The sequence below is a fragment of the Nomascus leucogenys genome, chromosome 1a (assembly GCF_006542625.1).
Source record: "Nomascus leucogenys isolate Asia chromosome 1a, Asia_NLE_v1, whole genome shotgun sequence".
In the NCBI taxonomy this organism is placed as follows: domain Eukaryota; kingdom Metazoa; phylum Chordata; class Mammalia; order Primates; family Hylobatidae; genus Nomascus; species Nomascus leucogenys.
Window position 1 is genome coordinate 30,288,661 of NC_044381.1, and position 25,811 is coordinate 30,314,471.

Sequence of the window (25,811 nt, forward strand, 5' to 3'; positions counted from 1 at the left end):
CAAAGATTTTATGGCTAAGACTACAAAAGCACAGGCCATGAAAGCAAAGGAAATGATCAACAGAGTGAAGAGACAACATGTTGAATGGGAGAAAATATTTGCAAGCTACTCATCTGAAAAAAAAATTAGTATTGAGAATATACAAGAGAATCAAACAACCCTAGTTTCTGAAGGTTTCTCTCTGTCTTCTCTCTCTCTCTCTCTCCTCTCACCATCTTGTAGCATCAGGAAACTTTGATCTCCAGTGGCCTTTGTAGTTTCTAGCAAGAGTAGTAATGGGTCACAGGCAATGTCTGCTAGGATTTACAAGCCCCAGAGAAGTCAATAGTTCTAGGAGAAGCAGTTGCAATCATTGTAGTGGTCTCCACCACCACCATCAGTAGTGAGTACTCACCTGGGTTTATTAGTATCATTTCCTCTTTTTTGTCCCTACAATCCTAGGACCTTCCTGTAGTTTCCAATCTCTGTGTTACTCCACCTTTCCTTTATCTTCCTCAACACTTCAAACAGTTTGACACAAATATCCTCTATCAAAATACCTCTGTTTGAAATAAATAATGCGATTTCTATTTTCCTGATTGGTCCCTGATTGACTCAAAGTCCTATCAGCATGTGAGTACCGGTGGGGTCAGAGTAACAATAATGGCCCAAAATGTCTGCTTTTTGCCATTATCTGCTGTACAGATCTTAGGCACCTGTGACATTGCTCTCACTATGCGTAACAGGGAGTCCGTAAGAAGATCTGTGTGTCAGTTCAGCTGCGTAGAGTCGCTGCAATGCCCAGGTTCTTGGGCATCTGTCATCTCCTATCATGTATTATACTCACAATCACTGCTCTTCTGCAGTTTTTCTAGGCACTGTCTCTGGTGCCAAAGCATTGCACATTCTCCCTTGTACACTTCATCATCCCTTTTCACCTGGCATCCAAACAACATTACTTGTGTCACTGGAAATCAGACCCTCATAAAAATACTCCTTTAACTCAGGTCTAAAAGCCCCATATTAAGTAGAATATGAGCTAGAATGATATAACAAAAAGATTCCAACACATTTTGGCTTCAGCATGATAAAAGTTTATTTCTGTCGATGTGTTTTCTAGAAGTGAGAAGCCTGGGGCTGATGTTAGTTGTTCTGTCTCACCCAGTTTAATGAATTAGCTCTTGCCATCCTCAAAATATGGCTTTTATCTTTGTATCCAAAATGGCTACCTTGTTACCATTTCCCAGACAGAGGAAAAAGGGAATCTTTGCTTAAGGAGATCACTGGAAGCTATTATAGACTTCACTTCCGTACACATCCCTCTGCCTGTAACTAATTCACATAACCACACCTATCTGGGACAGAGACTGGGAAATTTGTCTTGACTGGATAATCAGGTGCCAAGTTAAAACTCTGGGGTTCAGAGTACCATGTGCGGATGTGTTTTGGGATCTAAGCAAGAGCACCCTGCGGAGAGCCTAGGGGAGGTGACACCAAACCCATTCTCTGCTTACCAAGCTATGAGCCTCAGCCCATCATCTTTGCACAAAACCTCATCTGCTTGTCAAGCCATGTGTCCACAGGGTTATCTCTGCCCCAAGGGGCACCTTTGTTTCACTTGTACAAGGGGACTATTTAGACTAGTGGCAGTTCTGAAGACTCTTAATAAAATATATTAGCAGTCTATATCACAGATTGTCTCTTCATAGGGTTCATGTCTAGTCCGTGGGGCTGAGGAAAGTTGGGGAGAATTTAGAAACAGACACTATTCTATGGCCTCCAGTTTTCTCTCTCTTCTATATGAGCGCAATACAAAAATCTTGTTCTAACCAAAAACAGACTGATAAAAATTACTTCTTGTAAATTAGCTACCTCTCTAATCTTCCCTACTAATTCATTCACCTCTTTTATTACCAATGGTCTGAATTAGCTATTATTATTCCTAAGTTACATGTAAGGAAACTGAGGCTCAGAGATATTGTGTAACTTGCTTAAGGTCACACAGCTTGTAAGTGATCAGGTCTGTGTGACTCCAAAGCCATTGCTGTTTTTGTTATACGACACTGCCTATTAAGTTACAAGCACTAGTACCTTGTGATAAAAAATGGGCTACTTGTAATATGAACATTTTTAATAGAGAAGTTCCAAGAAACAGGACATCACCAGGGCCACAATGTCATTGTGGTTTACACTTCCCATGAACTCTTTCCAATAAACATTTCATTTAAATTTAATAAAGCAGTTAATAAAGCCATAAAGGTTAATTACTAGTTAAGGGAAAAATATGACTTCACTTTGGTGAACATGTGAAAAATGAATCAACTTCTTTCTCAGTTAACCCAGGATTATACAGGCAATAAAGCATGATTATGGATTTAACATGTTAATTCCCAGTAGATTTAATAGCAGTGCTGTGAAATACATGACCAATTGCTAACCCATCTGACAAGCCTTCAGACAGCACTAATCAAGATTAAATCACTTGGCCCACATGTGGATGCAATATATCTTTCGAGAAAAAATGACCATAATTTTTCATCATAGAGGTAGTATACATCCCTGGTGATAGGATGAGAAGCAGAGAAGAAAAAAGTGAAGAACACAATTTGTGATCTCAATCTGACACCTCACTTTAGAAGCTATTTTTGAAGAAAATAACTTTACCTTATTTTCATAATTTTAAGATCTCCAGGGTTTAGTGCTGGTGGAATGATTCATGCTTTACCTTTAACTTGGGGCATAAAGCAAAGCATCCACATCCTTAAAATATTTTGCCTTTCCAAAAATAGATCACTGGCAGAGTCAGCCCCTTGTAGCTTTGCTCTTACATATTTCAGCAACTCTTCAGGTTTCATCACTGTGATTTCAACTTTTAAGAAACAGAATCCTAAATAACACCATATTTCCTTTCTCATGAATCGTACTGCCTGGTAACCATAAAAGAAAAGCGTTGTGCTCTTTTGATTACCTGAAAATTAGGAACAGGGGTCTGAGAACTATGGGCTTTGGGCCAAATCTGGCCCACTACCTGTTTTGTAAATAAAGTTTTATTAGTATTCAGCCAAACCGTTTCACTTATGTATCATCTCTGGCCATTTTCATGCTACAACAGCAGAGGTGGCAAGTTGTGACAGACAGTATATTTTCCCAAAGCTTAAAATATTTATTATCTGGCCCCTTACATAACCTTTTTGCTGATTCCTGGTTAAGAGTTTCATTTTTTGTTAATTCAAACTCAACTGAAACATGGATATTTTCAGGGTCTTCTATTTCTCCCATTTATATAGCCCATTTTGTTTCCCAATTGTCTAAAGTCTCACATCAAAACTTCTTCTCACTTCACATTTTAGTGATTAGAATTAAATATGGGGGCTTGTGCTCTAATACACAATAGATCCTCAAAAACATGAATTCATTGCCTCTCCACCAACATTTTGTTGTTCTCGTTTTACAAGGAAACAGTACAGTGTGATGGTAAAGAACAGGGAATTGGCTCTACGCTTGGGGTCAGAGCCCAGAAGATTAAACCAGCTAATATATTTAAAGGTTGATGTCACTGTTCCTGGCACATTGTCTACGTTCATTAATTGCTGGTTTCTTCCTCTTCCTTTCTTCCTCTGTTATTACCCATGTTACCTAGGGTACATTTCTTAAGTCCTCTGTGCCTTGATATTTTTATCTATAAAATAGGAATTATGATAACAATAATATACCCACCTCATAGAGTTTTTGGTAGGATTAAAAAAGGTAACACAAGCAATATGTTCAGAATAGTGCTGGGCACACAGTAAGCACTACACCAGTGTTGCTCACCGTTATCACAATGATCTTCCTCCTCATCTTCATCAACTTCATTTCATTAAAGAGGTTAGTCATGTTGGAAAGGATTAACTCATTACCCACTGGCTAACTAAAAAAAAAAAAAAAAAAAGGATTTACTTAGGTAAGTGTGAGGTATAGGATTGTAAAATCTAACCAGTCCTGTGTTTAAGTCAAGCTCTGTCACCTTTCATTTTTGGGGGTTGAGAGTCAAGCTCTTGCTCTGTCACCCAGGCTGGAGTGCAGTGACATGCTCATGACTCACTGCAGGCTTGACTTTCCAAGCTCAATCCTCCTCCCACCTCAGCCTCGATAGTAGCTGGGACTTACAGGCGTGTGCAACCACACCCAGCTAATTTTTGAAGTTTTTGTAGAGATGGGGTTTCCCCATGTTGCCCAGGCTAGTCTTGAACTCCTGGGCTCAAGTGATCCACCCACATGGGCCTCCCAAAGTCCTAGAATTACAGGCATGAGCCACTGTGCCCAGCCCACTGTTTCTTGTTCTCTAACATTTCATTTAGCTTCTGTGCACCTGAGTTTTCACATTTGTGATATGAAGTAAACAATACGGATCTCATCAGTGAGTTGAAGAGTAAACCATCGACTATATTTAAAGGCTGATGTCACTGTTCCTGGCACATGGTATAGGCTCATAGTTGCTGGTTTCTTCCTCTTCCCTGCATCTGTGTCCTTGAAGGTAGCCTGACTCTCCTGAATGTCTTGCATTTCCTGATTGTTCATGCTCTGAGCTCCAATCATGCTCATTACTTCACAATTTCACATGTGCCCTCCTCTTTTCTCTGCCTCTTTGTGTTGGTAAATTTTGGTGTCACCTTGAATGGTCTAAGGGGTACCCAGATGGCTGATTTCTGGGTATGTCTGGCAGGGGCAGGTTTCCAAAAGAGGAGATTAACATTTGACTTGATAGACTGAGTAAAGAAGATCTACCTCACCAATGTGAGCAGGCATCATCCAATCTGTTGAGGCTGGAACACAACAAAAAGGCAGAGAAAGGGAAAATTCTCTTCCCTCCTTGGCCTGGGACGTCCATCATCCCTTGCCTTTGGCCATGGGATGTCTTGGTTCTTTGGCCTTTGGACTCTGAGACTTTCACCAGCACCCACTCCCCGATTCTCAGGCTTTTGGTTTGGGACAGGGAAGTTAGACCATCATCTCCTCTGGTTGTCAGGCCTTTGAAGTTTCACTGAATTACACCACTGAATTTCCTGGGTTTCCCACTTGTAAATGGCATAATGTGGGACTTGTCAGACTTCAAAATTATATGAGCTAATTCCCATAATAAATTTCCTCTTATATATCCATGTATATCCTACTGGTTTTTCTTATCTGGAGAATTCTGCCTCCTACAACCACTGATCCTATTCAATTCATATGTAAATACACTCAGTTAATACACTTAATTTGTGGTGGGTTAATTCTTGTGTTCAGACCAACCTGTGTTTTCTCATATGGTAAACCTTTAATAATGACAATAGTAATAATAGCTTGCTTATACTCTTTCTCACTCTGTCTCCTCTTCGCCACATGTAAATGTATGTATGTATGTGTGTATATATATACCACTATGTGCCAGGCAGTGTTTTAAGAATTTTTAAAGAATTTTACACTTTATTGAACACTCATAACCACGCTTTGGGTCAGACACTATTGTTATCTCCATTCTATAGATGAGGACATTGAGCAATAGAGGTTCCAAAACTTGACCAAGGTCATGTACTTAATAAGCACAAAGTAAGGATTTAACTCCAGGCCGTCTATCCCTGGAGTTTGTGCTTTTAGCCACTATGCTATTCTGCTTCTATAAATGCTTTACAAAATCTTAATGGACCTCATAAACATGCTCTACCAATGCATTTCTGCCTTGGTATATCCATTGATGTCTATTTCATGTATGGAATAGTCCATCTGTTTTTACACATATAATATAAAAGTTATATGGTGTATGTATATTTTTTCTAAAAAGAAACTCATTCAAGTAGTAATAAATAAGGAATAACTATTTAAATTTATTAATTAGATTCTATTTACAGTACTGTCAACCTCAAATTTTTGTTTGACCTGAAATCTTATTTATTATAGTCGCCATTGTTGGCTACTACATAACAAACTTGTATTTAAAAACTTTGGTAGAAAAATAATTTATGGCTGGCATTCAGTCCTAAAACTGTTATTTTAAGGAAGTGCTTCTCAAAATATTCTGCATATAAATCTCCAGGGGATAATATTAAAATTCAATTTCTGGTTTGGGTTGGGGCCCTTGATTCTGAATTTTTATCAAGTGGCAAGTATCTTTTGATATAGTACACAAAGACTTTCATGTTAACCTGTAAGTGATTATCTATCTAAGGGCATCCTTTAGAATCTCCTTGGGCTTTACTTTGCCTGGGCACAGTTGATTGACTTTTAGGTTCTAATACAGAAGAGTGACTGAAATGAATCACATTGGATTTCACGGCAAGGGTCCTTCTTGAGTCACTATTTCCTCATGATGCCTCCTACAACCACTGATCCTATTCAATTCATATGTAAATTTTTTTCTGTATCCTTCATCATCCATTTTTCCAGTCAGCATTAACTAAGCACTTACTATGTGCTAGGCTGGTCCTTTTCTTGAAGAAGTTCTCATTCTTAAGGGAGGGGTATGGGGAGAGTAAATTCAGACATGTAAGATAAAAATGGCAAAATAAGTATTTTTGGTTTTACAATAGAAGTTCAGGGGCACAGACTGGGCACGGTGGTTCATGTCTGAAATCCTAACACTTTGGGAAGCCAAGGCAGGCAAATTGTTTGAGCCCAGGAGTTCAAGACCAGCCTGGCAACATGGCGAAGTCCCATCTTTACAAAAAACACAAAAATTAGCCAGGTGTGGTGGCACATTCCTGTAGTTCCAGCTACTTTGGAGGCTGAGACAGGAGAATCACTTGAGTCCAGGAGGTCAAGGCTGCAGTGAGCCGTACTCACATTACTGCACTCCAGCCTGGATGACAGAATGAGACCCTGTCTCAATTAAAAAAGAAAGAAAGAAAAGGAAGTTTGAGGGTACAAAGAAAGTGATACAAAGAAACTTCTAAAAGCTTGACAGTTGGGAAAATATAAAGTAAAACTTTGAAAAGATTGTGTCCCTTAAATGGATTCTAGAAAGTGTTCTCTAAACAACAGAGGAGCAAAGACTTTGCAAGCTAAGAAGTTAGCATGAACATGCGCAATGGCCTGAGCTGATTCAGAAACTGACTTGCTACTGGTATTGCTGCATTTTAAATTAAAAAGAAAAAAAGCAAAGAATCTGCTACAGTAGAGACTGGGAAAGTATTGAAGGGTTAATCAGGGGAGTGGTTGATCACTGCCTTGCATTTATGCACCTATTCTTCTGAATTATAAGTATATATAAACAATAAGTATATATGCACAATCCTCATATCTCAAAATATGATTTTATGTAATATTTAATATACAAAATATTTATAATATATTTGTTTGTTAGGAAGCCTAATATAAAAATATACCTGTCAACCCGCTATGCAGCTTTATACTTTGAACACTACTGAAACTGTTGAAGCTGTGTTCAGATACTTTCTAATTTATGTTAATAAACCATATGCCAATGAGACAAAACTGCACATGACAGCATTTCTATACAATGTTCTAAAATTTTACATTGGAGCACTTAATAATGTGACAAAATTTCTTATCAGTCCTTAGTTGTAAAATACTTCCAGTAGGTCGATAGTCACTTTGATGTGACTAACTTAATTAAATCAAAAATTGAAGATTTATAGCATATTCAAAATGGAACGAAATCTAGAGATCCTCTAGCAGAGTGTTTCTAAGTCCAAATTGTATTACAGGCCAGTAAACCACTTAAAATCCACTATAGACCCTAATAATGTGACAAAAAAGTCCAGATGAGTATGAAAGATGAGCCCAGTCAAAGCCACTGGCATGGAGAATGGTGAGGAAAGCTCAGATGCAAGGCAGTAGCATTGTTTTACAGAACATCAGATCAGTGGTTCAAAAAGGGCCTGAACAAATTACATTTAACTGAGGTGATAACTGAATTGCAGAGAAGTTAGCTTATCCAATATCATACGGTTCAATAATACCAAACCAATTAGAGAAAATATGTTTATTGAACAACAACATGGAAGACACTGGAGTAAGTGTTGTGATGGAGATGCATTTTGTTTAAGACAAGGAAGTTATAATCTATTTTATTGGTAAGAGATGATGTGTGCAGATAACGGTGTGTTCCTGTGCATGATATATATATATATATATATATATATATACAGGCAGGCAAATTACATAAATAAATGTGTAATACTAGAATGACAGAGCCGGGCACAGTGGCTCACACCTGTAATCCCAGCACTTTGGGAGGCCGAGGCGGGCGGATCACGAGGTCAGGAGATCGAGACCATCCTGGCTAACACGGTGAAACCCCGTCTCTACTAAATATACAAAAATTAGCCAGGCGTGGTGGCGGGTGCCTGTAGTCCCAGCTACTCCAGAGGCTGAGGCAGGAGAATGGCGTGAACCCAGGAGGCGGAGCTTGCAGTGAGCTGAGACTGCGCCACTGCACTCCAGCCTGGGTGACAGAGCTAGACTCCGTCTTAAAAAAAAAATAATAATAATAGAATGACAGTAGCAGTGTGGATTATTACCTGGGGAAAGAGAGCCCAGAGTCAGGAAAAGAGAGCCCAGAACCAGGGAAAGAAGTTAGGAGGATACTGTAAGTGTTCCACTGTGCACAGGTGGAAAGCCTTCTCTAAAATGTATCTGTGGGGATTGATAAATTCTCATTAGTTAAAAAATGCACAATGGAAAGCTGTAAGTATTAATAATTCATTCATTTTTATATTCACTCCTGACAATGACTTTCAAGTATCTTCAGACATCTCATTTCTCTTTACCTGCTTTTTATTAGACAGATAAAATATACCTCAAGGAGTATCACTCAAAGAGCACTAGGGAGTCAAGGACAGAGATAAAAACTTGCCCTGGACCTCCACGGTTTCAGCTGACTCACATGCCATAGAAGATATTGTGTGAACTGAGGCATATGTATTGAAAATCAGTCACCTGCCTACTCCCAGCTGGCTGAGATGAACCCTTTGGCATCAAAAGGACAATTCAGGGTGAACTTGGAAAAGAGGAATTGGTTTTTATTCTTATAAGTAAATAGAAGTGACCCTTTGGCACCTCATCCTGTACGATTATGTTAGTATTCTGGATTTTGAATGAAAAAGTGCTCTCAGTAGCAGAGAGGACTAGGTGTTTAACGGTTGTAAGTATTTCTGAGTTAGATTTGAAAAACTCGGTCAACCAGAAGAAGCTATAAAAACGCAAAGCATGGGCAGTTAGAACTACAGTTTTACTCTCAGCTCTGTTGCTTGTTATGATATAATCTCTTTGAAACGCATTTTCCTTGTTGAGAAGATGAGCGTAATTAAGCCAACCTTACTCACTTTTTGTAATAGTAAAACGACATAGTGTTTGTGAATGTGTTCACCAGAGGATGTGAAAGATAGATAAATAAAAATGGCAACAACAACTAAAAAGTAGGTAGTACCAGGTTGTGGTTTAAGATCATTTACTCGAGTTGGGTCCATGTAGGTTTGAGTTCAAACCACTAAATTTACTAGCTTTCCTCATTGATAAAATGTGGATGAAAGTACTGCCTCATAGAATTTGTATGTGTGTGTGTATATCATAAATAGTAAACTTTCAATATTTGTTATTGTTACTGTGTTGTCATTAAATATATATTCCCATCCGTGAAATGATGTTTCCATATTTAAGGGTATGACATTTTTGATTCATTAGAAAATTCATTTGACTCTTTAATGAGTCTTGACATCTTTGAGATAGACTGGAATTTAGAAAACATCCAGTCAAACTTTTCACATTATTGGAATCCAGCCAAGCATGAACACTTCTAAGGATGAGAATTCCTTTTCTCTGTTGGCCTCTTTCCCACTCTTAAAGGAACCATATGACTAGTCTAATAGGAAAGGCTTTCTTTGATTAAGCAGAATCACCTTCCTGAAACTTTACCCTTAAAAGAAGCCAGATTTGCTCTCCAAATTATTTAGAAAAATACACTTTCCTAGAGAACAATCATTTGTGTATTTGAAGACATTGATATGTCTACTTTGCTTTTCTCTACCAAGAGAAATTCTCTACATCTTCAAATGCAGCCTAGCATTACCGGCTCATAAGTATACTTTTGACTACAATAACAGTTTTACTTTCTTTTTTATAAACTGCTGCTAAATTGTAGTATTCTGAACTACTATAATTGATTTCCTGTTTTTTTCTAATTTCAGGGCTTTGCATATATTTCCATGAGTCTCTACCATGAAGGGTTTAGCTAATGGTTGATAGTAGAAAACTCACCTAATTTGATAAGAGGTTACATACCAAAAAAAGGAAATATGTCAATGTTTACAACTAAATTTACTGGAACACATATATTTCTGTTACATGTGTTTTCTAAGATTTCTTTAGAAACGTCTTTGTTCTTTTTCAAAAGTTAAGAAAGTAAATAAAATACTGTTTAAATATAACAAATTTGAATTTTGAGTCCTGTGCTAACTTAAGGTGCTTTGTGACTGCTGTAGACTCAGCCTGGTTTCATGCCTGTTTACAACGTGGCATCAGCTTCCCTTCTCAGCATATCTCTCAGCATTTTCCAGCTATATTAGAAGTGCAGTTCTAGAAAATTTCATTTTTCTTCCTTTTCTTCAAGTCTTTCCTTTTTCTTGATAGCCCTTGCCAATAAATTCACCTGGTAAACTCCTACTCACTCTTTAGGACCATACCCATATATGACTTCCAAAAAGTCTTCAGAAACTTCCCCAAGACAATTATTGCTCCCTGTTCACTCTCTAACAGACTTCCATTGTGCCAATTCCCAGTGCCTTGCTTGATTGAAAGTGAATAAAATCCTGATTTAATAAAGAAGGCATACAGGAAATGTACTGACACAATACTTAGGGAGGGTTAAAATAATACAACCACATAAAAGATAGAATGACAGCTCAGGTTCTAGAAGATCCAAGTCCTACTTCCAAGACTCTCTTTACCTGACTTGTCTCACTTTACTCTGTTAGCTTTCTCCTGTCTTACCTCAAAGTGACTTTCTCATATTGAGAAATACAGCTCTTGATAGTATTAGGTTGGTGCAAAAGTAATTTTTGTCATTACTTTTAATGGCAAAAACTGCAAATACTTTTGCACCAACTTAATATCTAAACTTTAAATTTCTCACCATGTGCTAACAGGGAAAAAGAATGACCCTTTTGCTCAGAACCAGTTTGAGAAATACCGGGGAAATACTATATTGTGTGGCCAGAGGGGCAAAATACTGATTAGCTTGGCTTAATCACCATCACTGAGCTATGATGGTACTATAGATGGAGAATCAGAGTTATCTAAAAGAAAAAAAAGTGGCATCTAATGAAGACATCTGGATGTCAGGGCATGTGGAGGTGCAGTTTTTGAGAGAGGGTGATCATAAAAGGTGTGCCAAAAATTCCATAAATGCTCATTTTTACCTATTTATTTACATCTGTTTTGCTAACTAGGCTGTGAAATACTTTAAGGCAATGCCTATACCTTAAGACAACGACCCTGCCTTTATTTTCCAGGGACTAAAAATGCATTAGGTCTAAAACTTAATAGACCTCAATAGATATTAATATTTTTTAAACAACTGATATGATCTGGCTCTGTGTCCCCATCCAAATTTTATCTTGAATTGTAATCCAAATTGTAATTCCCACATGTTGGGGGAGGGACCTTGTGGGAGGTGAATATATCATGGGGGCAGTGCCCCCATGATGTGCTCATGACAGTGAGTGAGTTCTCATGAGATCTGATGGTTTTATAAGGGGCATTCCCCACCTTTGCTCTGCACTTCTCTCTCCTGCAGCCATGTGAAGAAGGATGTGTTTGCTTCCCCTTCTGCCATGATTGTAAGTTTCCTGAGGCCTCCCCAGGCATGCTGAATTGTGAGTCAATTAAACCTCTTTCCTTGATAAATTATCCAGTCTCAGGCAGTTCTTTATAGCAGTGTGAGAACAAACTAATACAATAACATATGTGTTTAGTAACATACTTATGAATAATTTGTGTTAGGAAACTTATACTTTTATTGTTAGTATAATCTTCAGGGTGTTCAGAACTTTGAACAGTCAATCTTTACAGTTAAATCTAGGAACAAAAAATAAATCAAATATTTTAATAATTGATTTCATAAGAAAAAAGTAGGGAGAAATATTTACATATATGACCAATTTAATGATTTGCATTTGTCTCCAAAGTCAACTTTGAATTTAATAACCAGGCTTTTACTTTCAGTTATAAAGCGATGTGATAAATCTTTTCAGTAATGTTTTTAGATTATATTCATACTCTTTGAATGTATGAATAACTAGCTTGGTGGCTAGTTTAGTAGACTGATACGACTTTTAAAACAATTTGCACCTATGTTTCTGATAGTATGTCTCTTTTGTATTCTTTCATGACCCAATGAATATTCTGAAGATTCAAATGCTGTTTTTGGTGGATTTGCCTCCTGCAGGAGGGTGCACACTCAGACCACTCTTCTGTCTTATATCATCCAGATTGCCCAATTCATCACTGACGTCCTCTGTGGTGTGTATGTCTAAATAATGGCATTTGGTTTTTCTGTGCCTAACTGCTCTGGTTTTTCCAGCTCTAGGAAATGTAGTTTCTTGCTTTATCTCCTGTTTACTTGGGGATCTGTGTTTCCGGAGCTGTAGGCATGTGGGACTGTTACAGCATCTTCCTGCTTGGGAAGCACCTTCACTTTTAGAAGGACACTTGCATCTCTTCCCAGCAGTTGAAGAAAGCTTCATGTATTGGACTGTGGTTGAAGATGGCCTCCCATAGTCTGATTCATTGCCATGGGCATGCTTTTCTTTTGAGGGCTCACAGCATATATTCTGGGTGAAGTGTTCACTTCTGTGACTTCCTCTCAGAGAGAGATTACTTGATTCTCTGCTTACCAATCTCTTTCTAGATCCAACACACCAGGATTTGGATCTGTGAGTATTGGACCTTGATCGTCTTTGGATTCTTCTCCTGGAGTGTGAACCAATTTCTACAAATTGGGAGGGTTGTCTACACTTCATCCTCTTTTTTCTGAAAGAACTCAGTTTCCTGTCATCTCTCTTAGGAGAAAAGGCATTTTCTGAAATGCAACTCCAAGATGGGTCTCTCTCTCTCTCTGGATTTGCAACTTTTCAAGGATCTTTCTCTGGACAATCTTTGAAAGGTCTTTGGTGAAGAATCTGAGTATTTGTTATTTTCTTCTTCTTTTTTCTGAAAGTTTATCTTCTGGCCAAGGCTCAAACCCTTTCTTTCTCTTAAACTATATTTCTGTGGTTGCACCTGATTAGAAATTGCTGGGATACTGAAGGTGTGTGCAGTTGTGTCACCCTTTCCCAGATCGTGGACATGATCAGGAAACAACTTTATCCCTTCTGTCTTTTTCTCTTGAACTTTTTTTTTGCAATTCAGTAAGCCTGGGCACCTTTCCCTTGGAGTAGCCCACTTCTGGAGTATATTATTCATAGAAATGATGCTTTTGTGGTCACCTGATTCTGCTTTGTCGTCGATTCCACCACAGGTTTTGCTTACTGTTTTATCACAGACTGGTGGGATTTCAGATTTCTTCAAGGAAGGGTTACCATTTGGAAACTGTTTCAAGCCTGACACGGGCCTCTCCTCTTTATTCCATTGACCCTGGGTATTTTTAGACTGCTTTGTATTATGTTGAGATATCAGTAGAGTGTGATCCTTAGGCAGAGGTGAAACAGGAGCTGATACAAGGGGCTTCTTGTTTACACATGGTGAAGCAGGAGAGCATTGATAGATGGCTCACTGGTCATAGGTCTCCATGTTGTAAGGTGAATGAACAAAACTAATAAACTCATGTAGGAAATGGTGTGTGTGTTGTAAGAGATAAGGTTCCAGGAGGTGAGTGAAGGACTCACTCACTGTCCAAGTCACATTCTGTCATGTGATGGAGGATGGTCGTTAGGATGTTCTTCACTGTGTAGCCATAATCTCCAAAAACAGCTGTTAGTTCCCGTGTCAGCCAGGGAACCAGCAGGTGTAGGCAACCAGGGTTTCTTTTAAAATAATTAGCTGTAAAGTGCTTTTGAGGTTTATAGCCTCGAATATGCGTCACCCAAATTCCAGAATAATACAGAGCTCTTCTGGGCTTCATAACCACCTGATCTCTAAAGTAGCTCAGGGACATGGAGTCTGGTTGGAACTTCCCACTATCCCCAAACTCCCTCAGTAACTCATGGATAGTCCACTCTCTCAATGGCTTGATTTTCCTTTTGATATCCTCAAGGCTCAAAATTAGATGATCGTTTTGAGAAGACTCCACATAGCTTTCCTCGTCTGAGGGAAGAACTGCTGAATCTTTGTTACCACTCTCTGTCTTGGTGGGACAACACTGAGAAGGAAAGCACTGCATGCTAGAAGAAAGCATGGATTTCTTCCTTGATCTTGAATGTAAAGAGCCATTACCACTCTCGTTGGAACAGGGGTTCCAATCAGACTCATTCTGAGGACCCTCCCAACAATTAGGACACTCACAGTCAGATGAGAGATCTAATGACATTGCTGTTATATTGGATTATATTTCACAGTTGAATATGAGAAAAATTGGCTCAAATCAATTCCTCACTTGCCATGAAAAATGTCTTTTAAAAGCACTGCATTCATGTTTTCATAATACATTTTATCTCCATGGAATAAATGCTAGAATAAAGTTAAGAAACAAACTATTCCTCAGAGTAATAATAATATGCTCATAAAACCCAATGTAGATAAGGCAATGGGGATACAGGCATAGATTTTAATTTCTGTCTCAAATTAGTTGTTGCAAACTCTGAACAGCAAATTAGAAATAAACATCAAAATTTAAATACCATATTATTTGACCTAGCAATTCTAATTCTATAAATTTAATCTAGCTGTTGGAACCATAAATATATGTAACTTATATATATATGTGTGTGTGTGTATATATATATATATATATATATATATATAGACTTTGTTTTTGTAATAACAAGAAACTGAAAACAACTTAAATATCCATCAGTAGGGGACTTGTTAAATAAATGATATTTCATTCATATTATTTAATATTATGCAGCCATTCAAAACATGAGGCAAAGTACATGTTAATATAAGAAGATTGCTGAATACATTTTTTTCTTTTTTTTATTATACTTTAAGTTTTAGGGTACATGTGCACAATGTGCAGGTTTGTTACATATGTATACATGTGCCATGTTGGTGTGCTGCACCCATTAACTCGTCATTTAGCATTAGGTATATCTCCTAATGCTATTACATTTTTAAGTGAAAAAGTTTATATAGAAGTATGAAAGACTGTTATAAACTCTTAAACAGTAAGCATTAATTTCTGTTAGTATTGTGAACTCGAAACATGAAAAATTTTTCTATTAGGAATAACAAAATAATGCTAGCTATAATAATTATGTATATACACACACACACATATATGTGAGTGTGTGTGTGCGTGCATGTACATTAAAGAACCAGAGATAAATAGGAATCCAGAAAAGGAAGTGAGTTCTAATACTGCTAGTTACCCATATCTGGTGTTCTTGAGCTTTAATTCCGATAGAACTGATAGTTGTAGATGATCAGAGACAAAGAATGGACTCTGTTGAGGGATAAATATTTAATAGGAAACCCCTCCCTAAATCTGTGTATCCAAATGTTTACAGCCTCACAAAAAGGCGAATTTGAAAAAAAAAAAACCACCCCACAAAAGAGTCAACAAGAAATCTTAGAACAGCTGTAACTAGAAACAAGTAAGTGTGTTTGCAGACTAAATTTAAACAATCAGTTTTCTTAAAAATCTCAAGGGGATAATTTATTTTGAGTTCCATACTGATCCCAGGCAACTGGTATAGGCAAACCAAAATTTTCTCTGGAGGAATGCAGCTTAAACCCAGGTCTCCTGACACATTTCCCATAAATTAGTTCACAATCAAAAATCACCACCAACAAAAAAAAATTGGTCATCATATGCATTAGTCCACAGAAATAACAGAGAGCAAATTTGGCTCCTAAAAGAATTGCAAAATGATACACTGAATATGTTCAAACAAATAAAGGTGTTTTGAAAGTGTTATCAAAAGAGTGTATAAAACATGACATAAGGGATTTCAAACATAACCAGATAGGATTTCAAGAAATAAAAATATAAATATTGAAATTTTAAAATGAATGGATGAAATAAACACAAAATAGACATAGATGAAGAGAGTTATTAGTGTATTAAGATGCAGACGTGAAAGAATGCATAGAATGCATCACAGAGAGAAAAAGAGATGGAAATTTGGAAGATAAAGACGACTTTTAATACAGACTGTTTAAGATTTTTAGGAAATAATAGAGAAAATGAAGGAAAGATGATATTCAAACAGATCTATTTAACAGCTTTCTGGAAAGTGTAAAATATGTAAATCATCAGTTTCAGATTATGATAAATTCCAAGTATAATAACTAAAAAGAAATCCCCTCTAAAATAGATCAAAGTAAAACTGTTGTACACCAAAGATGAAGTGACTGCCCAGTTGTAATCATATAAATCAAACAAAAAAAGAATATATCTCCAAAGTACTGATTAAAGCAAACTTATCTTCCTGGAAATATATATCCAATGAAAGTGCCTTTCACGGATTAGGTCAAAATTGGAATTTTGAGAGAAAGACATTTGTGAGAAACTAAACCCCAAAAAAGTTAAAGACCAACCAACCCTTTCTAAAAGAACATATGAAAGATGTAGTTCAGAAGGAAAATTATACAAAAATGACTACGGAAGGAATTGATGAGATGAAATACAAAATGATAAACAAAAATGGTAAACATATGGATCAATCTAAGCAAGACATATAAAACAATATTATAAATGTCTATATTGTGGGATTAAAACAAAAATAAAGCTCTAATATGAAAAAAATAAAAGTTGGAAGGTGAGTAATTGAACTCAAAACATTTTAAAGTTTTTGTTTTATTATGAAGAAAGCTTAAGATATGTATTAAATTTAGACACTAAAATACGTACATTAAAATGTCTACAATAACCACTAAAATAATAGAAATGGGCTATATTCAAACTTGTAATAAGGAGAGACAGTGGAATTAAAGAGGAAAACATCAATGAAATTCAATATAAAAATAAAATAAGCAAATTGAATAATGAATAAAATAGAATTTCATATGTAAATTTTAAAATAATAAATGTAAAATTTAAATGGACATTCTTATGGGGCAAAACAATTTGTAAAGAAAGCAATGGAAATGACGAACCCTGAAATGAAGACAGTGTTTCCCACCAGGTGTTAGGGAGATAAATGCCATCAAGAAGAGAAATGCAGAGGTCTTCAAAGGTGGTAGATGTGTTCTATTCCTTAGCCAAGGGGGTGGGTATTATGCATTACTTCATTGTTACTATTTAAAACTTATATATGTTACAAATCTTTTATATTATTTAATATTTAATTACATTTTTAATTCAAGAAGGATATACACAGCATAAGTTTGAGTATACACAGACAATTTCCGGACGGCTATACAAAAGATGCCAATATAGATATAGGTGGTTGAATTTGATGTAAGGACAGGAGAACAAAGCTTACAAATAGTTTTCAACTTATACTCACAATATAATTTTTAAAACCATTCACACGTATTTTTTTCCTAATTAAAAAACTAGCTAAAAATAAAATCATATATCACATAAAATACATCTTGAAATCTTAGTCTACACATTTTGAGCATTTTGGGCTGGCATGTTTGATGAAAAATTGCTCACATTTTTATATAATTAATATTTTTCATTTAGTCTGACTTCTCATTATCTGTGACATTTTTCCACGATGGAATCTACTTCTAGTTTTTTATTTTTATTTTTATTTTTTGAGACGGAGTCTCACTCTTTCACCTAGGCTGGAGTGCAGTGGCACCATCTTGGCTCACTGCATCCCCTGCCTCCCAGGTTCAAACGATTCTCCTGCCTCTACCTCATGAGTAGCTGGGATTATAGGCGCCTGCCACCATGCCTGGCTAATTTTTGTATTTTTAGTAGAGACAGGGTTTCACCATGTTGGCCAGGCTGTTCTCGAACTCCTGACCTCAAGTGATCTGCCTGCCTCGGCCTTCCAAAGTGCTGAGATCACAGGTGTGAGCCACCACACCTGGAAAACTTCTAGTTTTTAAACTCATAGAATACTAGAGTTGGAAAGAACTTCAGAGATCATATTGTGTAGTAGTTTTCAAGGCTTTTGAAGGCAAAGAACTCTTGTAATAAAATCATACTGTGGGACATGTTAAACATAACTCAGTCCTATCTCTAGCCCCCAACTTCCTCAGCACTGCCCACCTCACCCCATGCATGGTTCTCCAATACAGCTCCACTAAATTATTAGGGTCGCCGTGGAGTTTAGGTTTACAAAACTCTTGTCTACTTCACATCTAACTAGTGCAGAAATCTCTTATATAACCCCATGGCAGATTGTTACCTGGTTTCTGTTCCAATTCTTCCTCACAACTTTAGGTATTCTTAGACATGGTTCATTCCATTTCACTGCAGCTTGGTCTGGGGAGAGAGAAGTTTTCCTTGCTGCTAGCTAAAAATCTCTTGTTATATAACTTCAACTTACTAGCCCAAACGGTGTCCTGGCTCTAATTTCTCATTCTTCTCCCTAGCCACACTAATCCCTTCCACCAAACTATGAGAGCCTCTCACATGTGAAGGCAGTTACTTTATGGCCCCACACAACACAACCCTCTGACCCTAGCAACTGGGGTCTCTGTCCTGGCCTCCTCAGTTTGGAACTACCTTAGGACCTCTTCCATCTGTGCCCTTTCACAGAGGGGAGGAGCTGATGAAACCAAAAGTTTAGGCTATCTGTACTACCTCTTCCCCATAGATGGTCTTTCTGTTTTCTAGAACTCCTAAATTTCTTGCCTAAACAGTCCTTCTACAGCCTGCACTAACCACATTCTAGGTCAATCCTCAAGGGCAGACCACATGGCCAACATATACAAACCTAGACTAGAGAGGTGGACATGAGGTAAGTGGATGGAATTTGTCAATGGAGACTGGAGTGCAAGAAGCTACTTATGATGCTAGATATAAAAGGGACAGGATGCAGATAATGAGGTTTTCCATTTGTACTTTTACCTCACCCCCCACAAATATTAAGAGCAAGCCTACTCCCAAAACTTTTATTTTTCCAATATTTTCATTTCTACTGCCTTCAAGTTCATTTTTATGATAGCTAATCCAATTCCTGCTAATAATAGGTTGCCAAATTAAAAATAGCCTGTGTCTAGATCCCTCCAAGTTAAACAGTTTTAGTGAATTATTAATTTTTAAGCAAATATAGCCAAGCTGATTGCTTAACTTCCATCCCTTCCGTTAACGTTTCAAGCCATCCTTTCCAAAGGTAATGCTTTCACCAAGTCTTCATTCACTTTGAAAGTAAAAATGACAGAAATTACATTATTTGGCAAATTCACCTCATGGAGGATTTGGAGGTATCCACGGTGATTTGAGCCTCAGCTTGCTGGATTAATTTGGTTGTAGTGGATCACCTCTGTTTTGTTTCCCTTAGAGAGAGAATTTAGAACACAGGGCAAGTTCTGCTATGGTCTAGGCAAAGAGAGAGCTCTAAGATTTCCATGAAGCTTGGCATATTTTGTTTCCCAGCACTGTCCCAAGTGCCTTTAAGATGCAATCCTGAATAAAATGGGATTCAAATCCATGACTTAGAGGTTGCCAGAACTCTTTGTTTTAGTAGACCAATCAGAGCCAATGTTCTAACAAGTAGTCTGATTCAGAAGACAGCAACAGTGCTTGGTGGAATATCACTTTTCCTGATGAATGAATTCTCCAAAGTAAAAGTCGCTGGTGTCCTATTAATATTTGAATTCAAATTATTTAATAAGAAAATTGTCACTTTCTCTTTAAATGAAAGATACGAATAAACCTGTTAGCATGTAAGCGAGGTGGGTTAATCAACATCTTGGCTGTTTGTGTACCAACATTTTGGACTCAATGATACAAATTTGTTGATTATTTTTTCAGGGGCTTTACTCATCCATGGCTAAGTACCAGTTAATACAAAAAACACAATTGGAAGGTCACTCAAAATAGAACATTTTTCTTTTCTGTTGCTTTTATGACTGATAAGCTCCCTTGAAGTTTAGTCATGCTTACCCAAGTTATTCAACCTCAGATCCAGAACAAAACCAATTTAGCTCACAGGATATTTGGAGGGATTATATGAGCTACTCTGTGTTAGTGCTTGGCATCTAACAACAGTTCAATAGAACAGACATTTTAATGTTATTTTTAGTGTGCTTCATTGAGAATGCCCAAGACAGTACATCATCTTTTATAAAAATTGTGGTTCGTGTGATTTTTTTTAACCCAAAATTGATACCAATTCTGCTACCCCTGTAGCTTTTACGCAAAATAGAACCACATATCTTCATACCTATGTCAGCAGTATGTAGGGGAAAGAACAGTACAGAAATGAGTTTTTGTTCTAGCAGTACCCCCAGCACATACACGTATGCTCCCTGAATCTCAGCTTACTTATCTGTGAAATGAAGCTTATAGAAAGGTTCAGGCCAGGCGCAGTGGCTCACGCCTATAATCCCAGCACTTTGGGAGGCCAAGGCGGGTGGATCACGAGGTCAGGATTTCGAGACCAGCCTGGCCAAGATAGTGAAACCCCATCTCTACTTAAAAAAAAAAATTACTGCATGTTGGTGGGCGCCTGTAGTCCTAGCTACTCAGGAGGCTGAGGCAGGGAATTGCTTGAACCCAGGAGGCAGAGGTTGCAGTGAGCCGAGACCTCGCCACTGCACTCCAGCCTGGGTGACAGAGTGAGACTCCGTCTCAAAAAAAAAACAGAAAAATTCAAACAAGATAATAAGTGGTAAAAATACTCTGTAAAATACAATACTCATTAGTAATAAAGTGCACTCAGGAAATAGTCCCCCGTAGACAGTGCCTAGCACAGTAAAAAATACTCAGTAAATATCTGTCGAAGAAAGAAGTGGGTAGGGAGGGAGCCAAGATGACCAAATAGGAACAGCTCTGGTCTACAGCTCCCAGCGTGAGCGACGCAGAAGACGGGTGATTTCTGCATTTCCATCTGAGGTACCCAGTTTATCTCACTAGGGAGTGCCAGACAGTGGGTGCAGGACAGTGGGTGCAGTGCACCATGCACGAGCCAAAGCAGGGTGAGACATTACCTCACTCGGGAAGTGCAAGGGGTCAGGGAGTTCCCTTTCCTTGTCAAAGAAAGGGATGACACAGGGCACCTGGAAATTCAGGTCACTCCCACCCTAATACTGTGCTTTTCCGATGGGCTTAAAAAACAGCACACCAGGAGATTATATCCTGCACCTGGCTCAGAGGGTCCTACGCCCACGGAGTCTCGCTGATTGCTAGCACAGCAGTCTGAGATCAAACTGCAAGGCGGCAGTGAGGCTAGGGGAAGGGCGCCCACCGTTGTCCAGGCTTGCTTATGTAAACAAAGCAGCCAGGAAGCTCGAACTGGGTGGAGCCCACCATAGCTCAAGGAGGCCTGCCTGCATCTGTAGGCTCCACCTCTGGGGTCAGGGCACAGACAAACAAAAAGTCAGCAGTAACCTCTGCAGACTTAAATGTCCCATCTGACAGCTTTGAAGAGAGTAGTGGTTCTCCCAGCACACAGCTGGAGATCTGAGAATGGGCAGACTGCCTCCTCAAGTGGGTCCCTCACCCCTGATGCCCGAGCAGCCTAACTGGGAGGCACCCCCAAGCAGGGGCAGACTGACACCTCACACGGCCAGGTACTCCTCTGAGACAAAACTTCCAGAGGAATGATCAGGCAGCAGCATACGTGGTTCATGAAAATCCGCTGTTCTGCACCCTCCACTGCTGATACCCAGGCAAACAGCGTCTGGAGTGGACCTCTAGCAAACTCCAACAGACCTGCAGCTGAGGGCCCCGTCTGTTAGAAGGAAAACTAACAAACAGAAAGGACATCCACACCAAAAACCCATCTGTACATCAACATCATCAAAGACCAAAAGTAGATAAAACCACAAAGATGGGGAAAAAACAGAGCAGAAAAACTGAAAATTCTAAAAAGCAGAGCCCCTCTCCTCCTCCAAAGGAATGCAGTTCCTCACCAGCAATGGAACAAAGCTAGATGGAGAATGACTTTGACGAGTTGAGAGAAGAAGGCTTCAGAAAATCAAACTACTCTGAGCTACAGGAAGAAATTCAAACCAAAGGCAAAGAAGATAAAAACTTTGAAAAAATTTAGACAAATATATAACTAGAATAACCAATACAGAGAAGTGCTTAAAGGAGATGATGGAGCTGAAAGCCAAGGCTCAAGAACTATGTGAAGAATGCAGAAGCCTCAGGAGCTGATGCGATCAACTGGAAGAAAGGGTATCAGTGATGGAAGATGAAATGAAGTGAGAAGGGAAGTTTAGAGAAAAAAGAATAAAAAGAAATGAACAAAGCCTCCAAGAAATATGGGACTATGTGAAAAGACCAAATCTACGTCTGATTGGTGTACCTGAAAGTGACGGGGAGAATGGAACCAAGTTGGAAAACACTCTGCAGGATATTATCCAGGAGAACTTCCCCAATCTAGCAAGGCAGGCCAACATTCAGATTCACGAAATACAGAGAACAACACAAAGATACTCCTCGAGAAGAGCAACTCCAAGACACATAATTGTCAGATTCACCAAAGTTGACATGAAGGAAAAAATGTTAAGAGCAGCCAGAGAGAAAGGTCGGGTTACCCACAAAGGGAAGCCCATCAGACTAACAGCAGATCTCTTGGCAGAAACTCTACAAGCCAGAAGAGAGCGGGGGCTGATATTCAACATTCTTAAAGAAAAGAATTTTCAACCCAGAATTTCATATCCAGCCAAACTATGCTTCATAAGTGGAGGAGAAATAAAATACTTTACAGACAAGCAAATGCTGAGAGATTTTGTCACCACCAGGCCTGCCCTAAAAGAGCTCCTGAAGGAAGCACTAAACATGGAAAGGAACAACTGGTACCAACCACTGCAAAATCATGCCAAATTGTAAAGACCATCGAGGCCAGGAAGAAACTGCATTAACTAAGCAGCAAAATAACCAGCTAACATCATAATGACATGATCAAATTCACACATAACAATATTAACTTTAAATGTAAATGGACTAAATGCTCCAATTAAAATACACAGACTAGCAAATTGGATAAAGAGTCAAGACACATCAGTGTGCTGTATTCAGGAAACCCATCTCACATTCAGAGACACATGTAGGCTCAAAATAGAAGGATGGAGGAAGATCTACCAAGCAAATGGAAAACAAAAAAAGGCAGGGGTTGCAATCCTAGTCTCTGATAAAACAGGCTTTAAACCAACAAAGATCAAAAGACACAAAGAAGGCCATTACATAATGGTAAAGGGATCAATTCAACAAGAAGAGCTAACTATCCTAAATATATATGCACCCAATACAGGAGCACCCAGATTCATAAAGGAAGTCCTGAGTGACCTACAAAGAGACTTAGACTCCCACACAATAATAATGGGAGAGTTTAACACCCCACTGTCAACATTAGACAGATCAACGAGACAGAAAGTTAACAAGGATACCCAGGAATTGAACTCAGCTCTGCACCAAGCAGACCTAATAGACATCTACAGAACTCTCCACCCCAAATCAACAGAACATACATTTTTTTCAGCACCACACCACACCTATTCCAAAATTGACCACATAGTTGGAAGTAAAGCACTCCTCAGCAAATGTAAAAGAACAGAAATTATAACAAACTGTCTTTCAGACCACAGTGCAATCAAACTAGAACTCAGGATTAAGAAACTCACTCAAAACTGCTCAACCACATGGAAACTGAAAAACCTGCTCCTGAACAACTACTGGGTACATAACGAAATGAAGGCAGAAATAAAGACGTTCTTTGAAACCAACAAGAACAAAGACACAACATACCAGAATCTCTGGGACACATTCAAAGCAGTGTGTAGAGGGAAATTTATAGCACTAAATGCCCACAAGAGAAAGCAGGAAAGATCCAAAATTGACACCCTAACATCACAATTAAAAGAACTAGAAAAGCAAGAGCAAACACATTCAAAAGCTAGCAGAAGGCAAGAAATAACTAAGATCAGAGCAGAAATGAAGGAGATAGAGACACAAAAAACCCTTAAAAAAATTAATAAATCCAGGAGCTGGTTTTTTGAAAAGATCAACAAAGTTGATAGACTGCTGCAAGACTAATAAAGAAGAAAAGAGAGAAGAATCAAATAGACGCAATAAAAAATGATAAAGCGGATATCACCACAGAAATATAATCTACCATCAGAGAATACTACAGACACCTCTATGCAAATAAACTAGAAAATCTAGAAGAAATGGATAAATTCCTCGACAAATACACCCTCCCAAGACTACACCAGGAAGAAGTTGAATCTCTGAATAGACCAATAACAGGTTCTGAAATTGTGGCAATAATCAATAGCTTACCAACCAAAAAGAGTCCAGGACCTGATGGATTCACAGCCAAATTCTACCAGAGGTACAAGGAGGAACTGGTACCATTCCTTCTGAAACTATTTCAATCAATAGAAAAAGAGGGAATCCTCCCTAACTCATTTTATGAGGCCAGCATCATCCTGATACCAAAGCCAGCCAGAGACACAACCAAAAAAGAGACTTTTAGACCAATACCCTTGATGAACATTGATGCAAAAATCCTCAATAAAATACTGGCAAACCGAATCCAGCAGCACATCAAAAAGCTTATCCACCATGATCAACTGGGCTTCATCCCTGGGATGCAGGGCTGGTTCAACATATGCAAATCAGTAAATGTAATCCAGCATATAAACAGAACCAAAGACAAAAACTACATGATTATCTGGATAGATGCAGAAAAGGCCTTTGACAAAATTCAACAATGCCTCATGCTAAAAACTCTCAATAAATTAGGTATTGATGGGACGTATCTCAAAATAATAAGAGCTATCTATGACAAACCCACAGCCAATATCATACTGAATGGGCAAAAACTGGAAGCATTCCCTTTGAAAACTGGCACAAGACAGGGATGCCCTCTCTCACCACTGCTATTCAACATAGTGTTGGAAGTTCTGGCCAGGGCAATCAGGCAGGAGAAGGAAATAAAGGGTATTCAGTTAGGAAAAGAGAAAGTCAAACTGTCCCTGTTTGCAGATGACATGATTGTATATCTAGAAAACCCCATTGTCTCAGCCCAAAATCTCCTTAAACTGATAAGCAACTTCAGCAAAGTCTCAGGATAGAAAATCAATGTACAAAAATCACAAGCATTCTTATACACCAATAACAGACAAATAGAGAGCCAAATCATGAATGAACTCCCATTCACAATTGCTTCAAAGAGAATAAAATACCTAGGAATCCAACTTACAAGGGACGTGAAGGATCTCTTCAAGGAGAACTACAAACCACTGCTCAATGAAATAAAAGAGGATACAAACAAATGGAAGAACATTCCATGCTCATGGGTTGGAAGAATCAATATTGTGAAAATGGCCATACTGCCCAAGGTAATTTATAGATTCAATGCCATCCCCATCAAGCTACCAATGACTTTCTTCACAGAATTGGAAATAACTACTTTAAAGTTCATATGGAACCAAAAAAGAGCCTGCATCACCAAGTCAATCCTAAGCCAAAAGAACAAAGCTGGAGGCATCACGCTACCTGACTTCAAACTATACTACAAGACTACAGTAACCAAACAGCATGGTACTGGTACCACAACAGAGATATAGATCAATGGAACAGAACAGAGCCCTCAGAAATGATGCCGCATATCTAC

At 38.3% G+C, this 25,811-nt stretch overlaps 1 protein-coding gene and 1 long non-coding RNA gene across 2 annotated transcripts; both read right to left on the minus strand.

Moving 5' to 3' along the window:
* Positions 1-3,306: 3,306 nt before the first annotated feature.
* LOC101178681 lies at positions 3,307-19,495 on the minus strand. The gene is made up of 4 exons (XR_004030594.1): positions 19,429-19,495; positions 8,481-8,595; positions 3,793-3,889; positions 3,307-3,658 (listed from the first exon to the last, which is right to left on the minus strand). It is a non-coding gene; the product is annotated as an uncharacterized LOC101178681 (long non-coding RNA).
* Positions 12,369-14,482, minus strand: LOC115830366 (E3 ubiquitin-protein ligase Topors-like). The gene is given in 3 exon segments (XM_030814981.1): positions 12,369-13,070; positions 13,072-13,842; positions 13,844-14,482. Coding segments are annotated over 3 exon segments (2,112 nt in total).
* Positions 19,496-25,811: the final 6,316 nt, after the last annotated feature.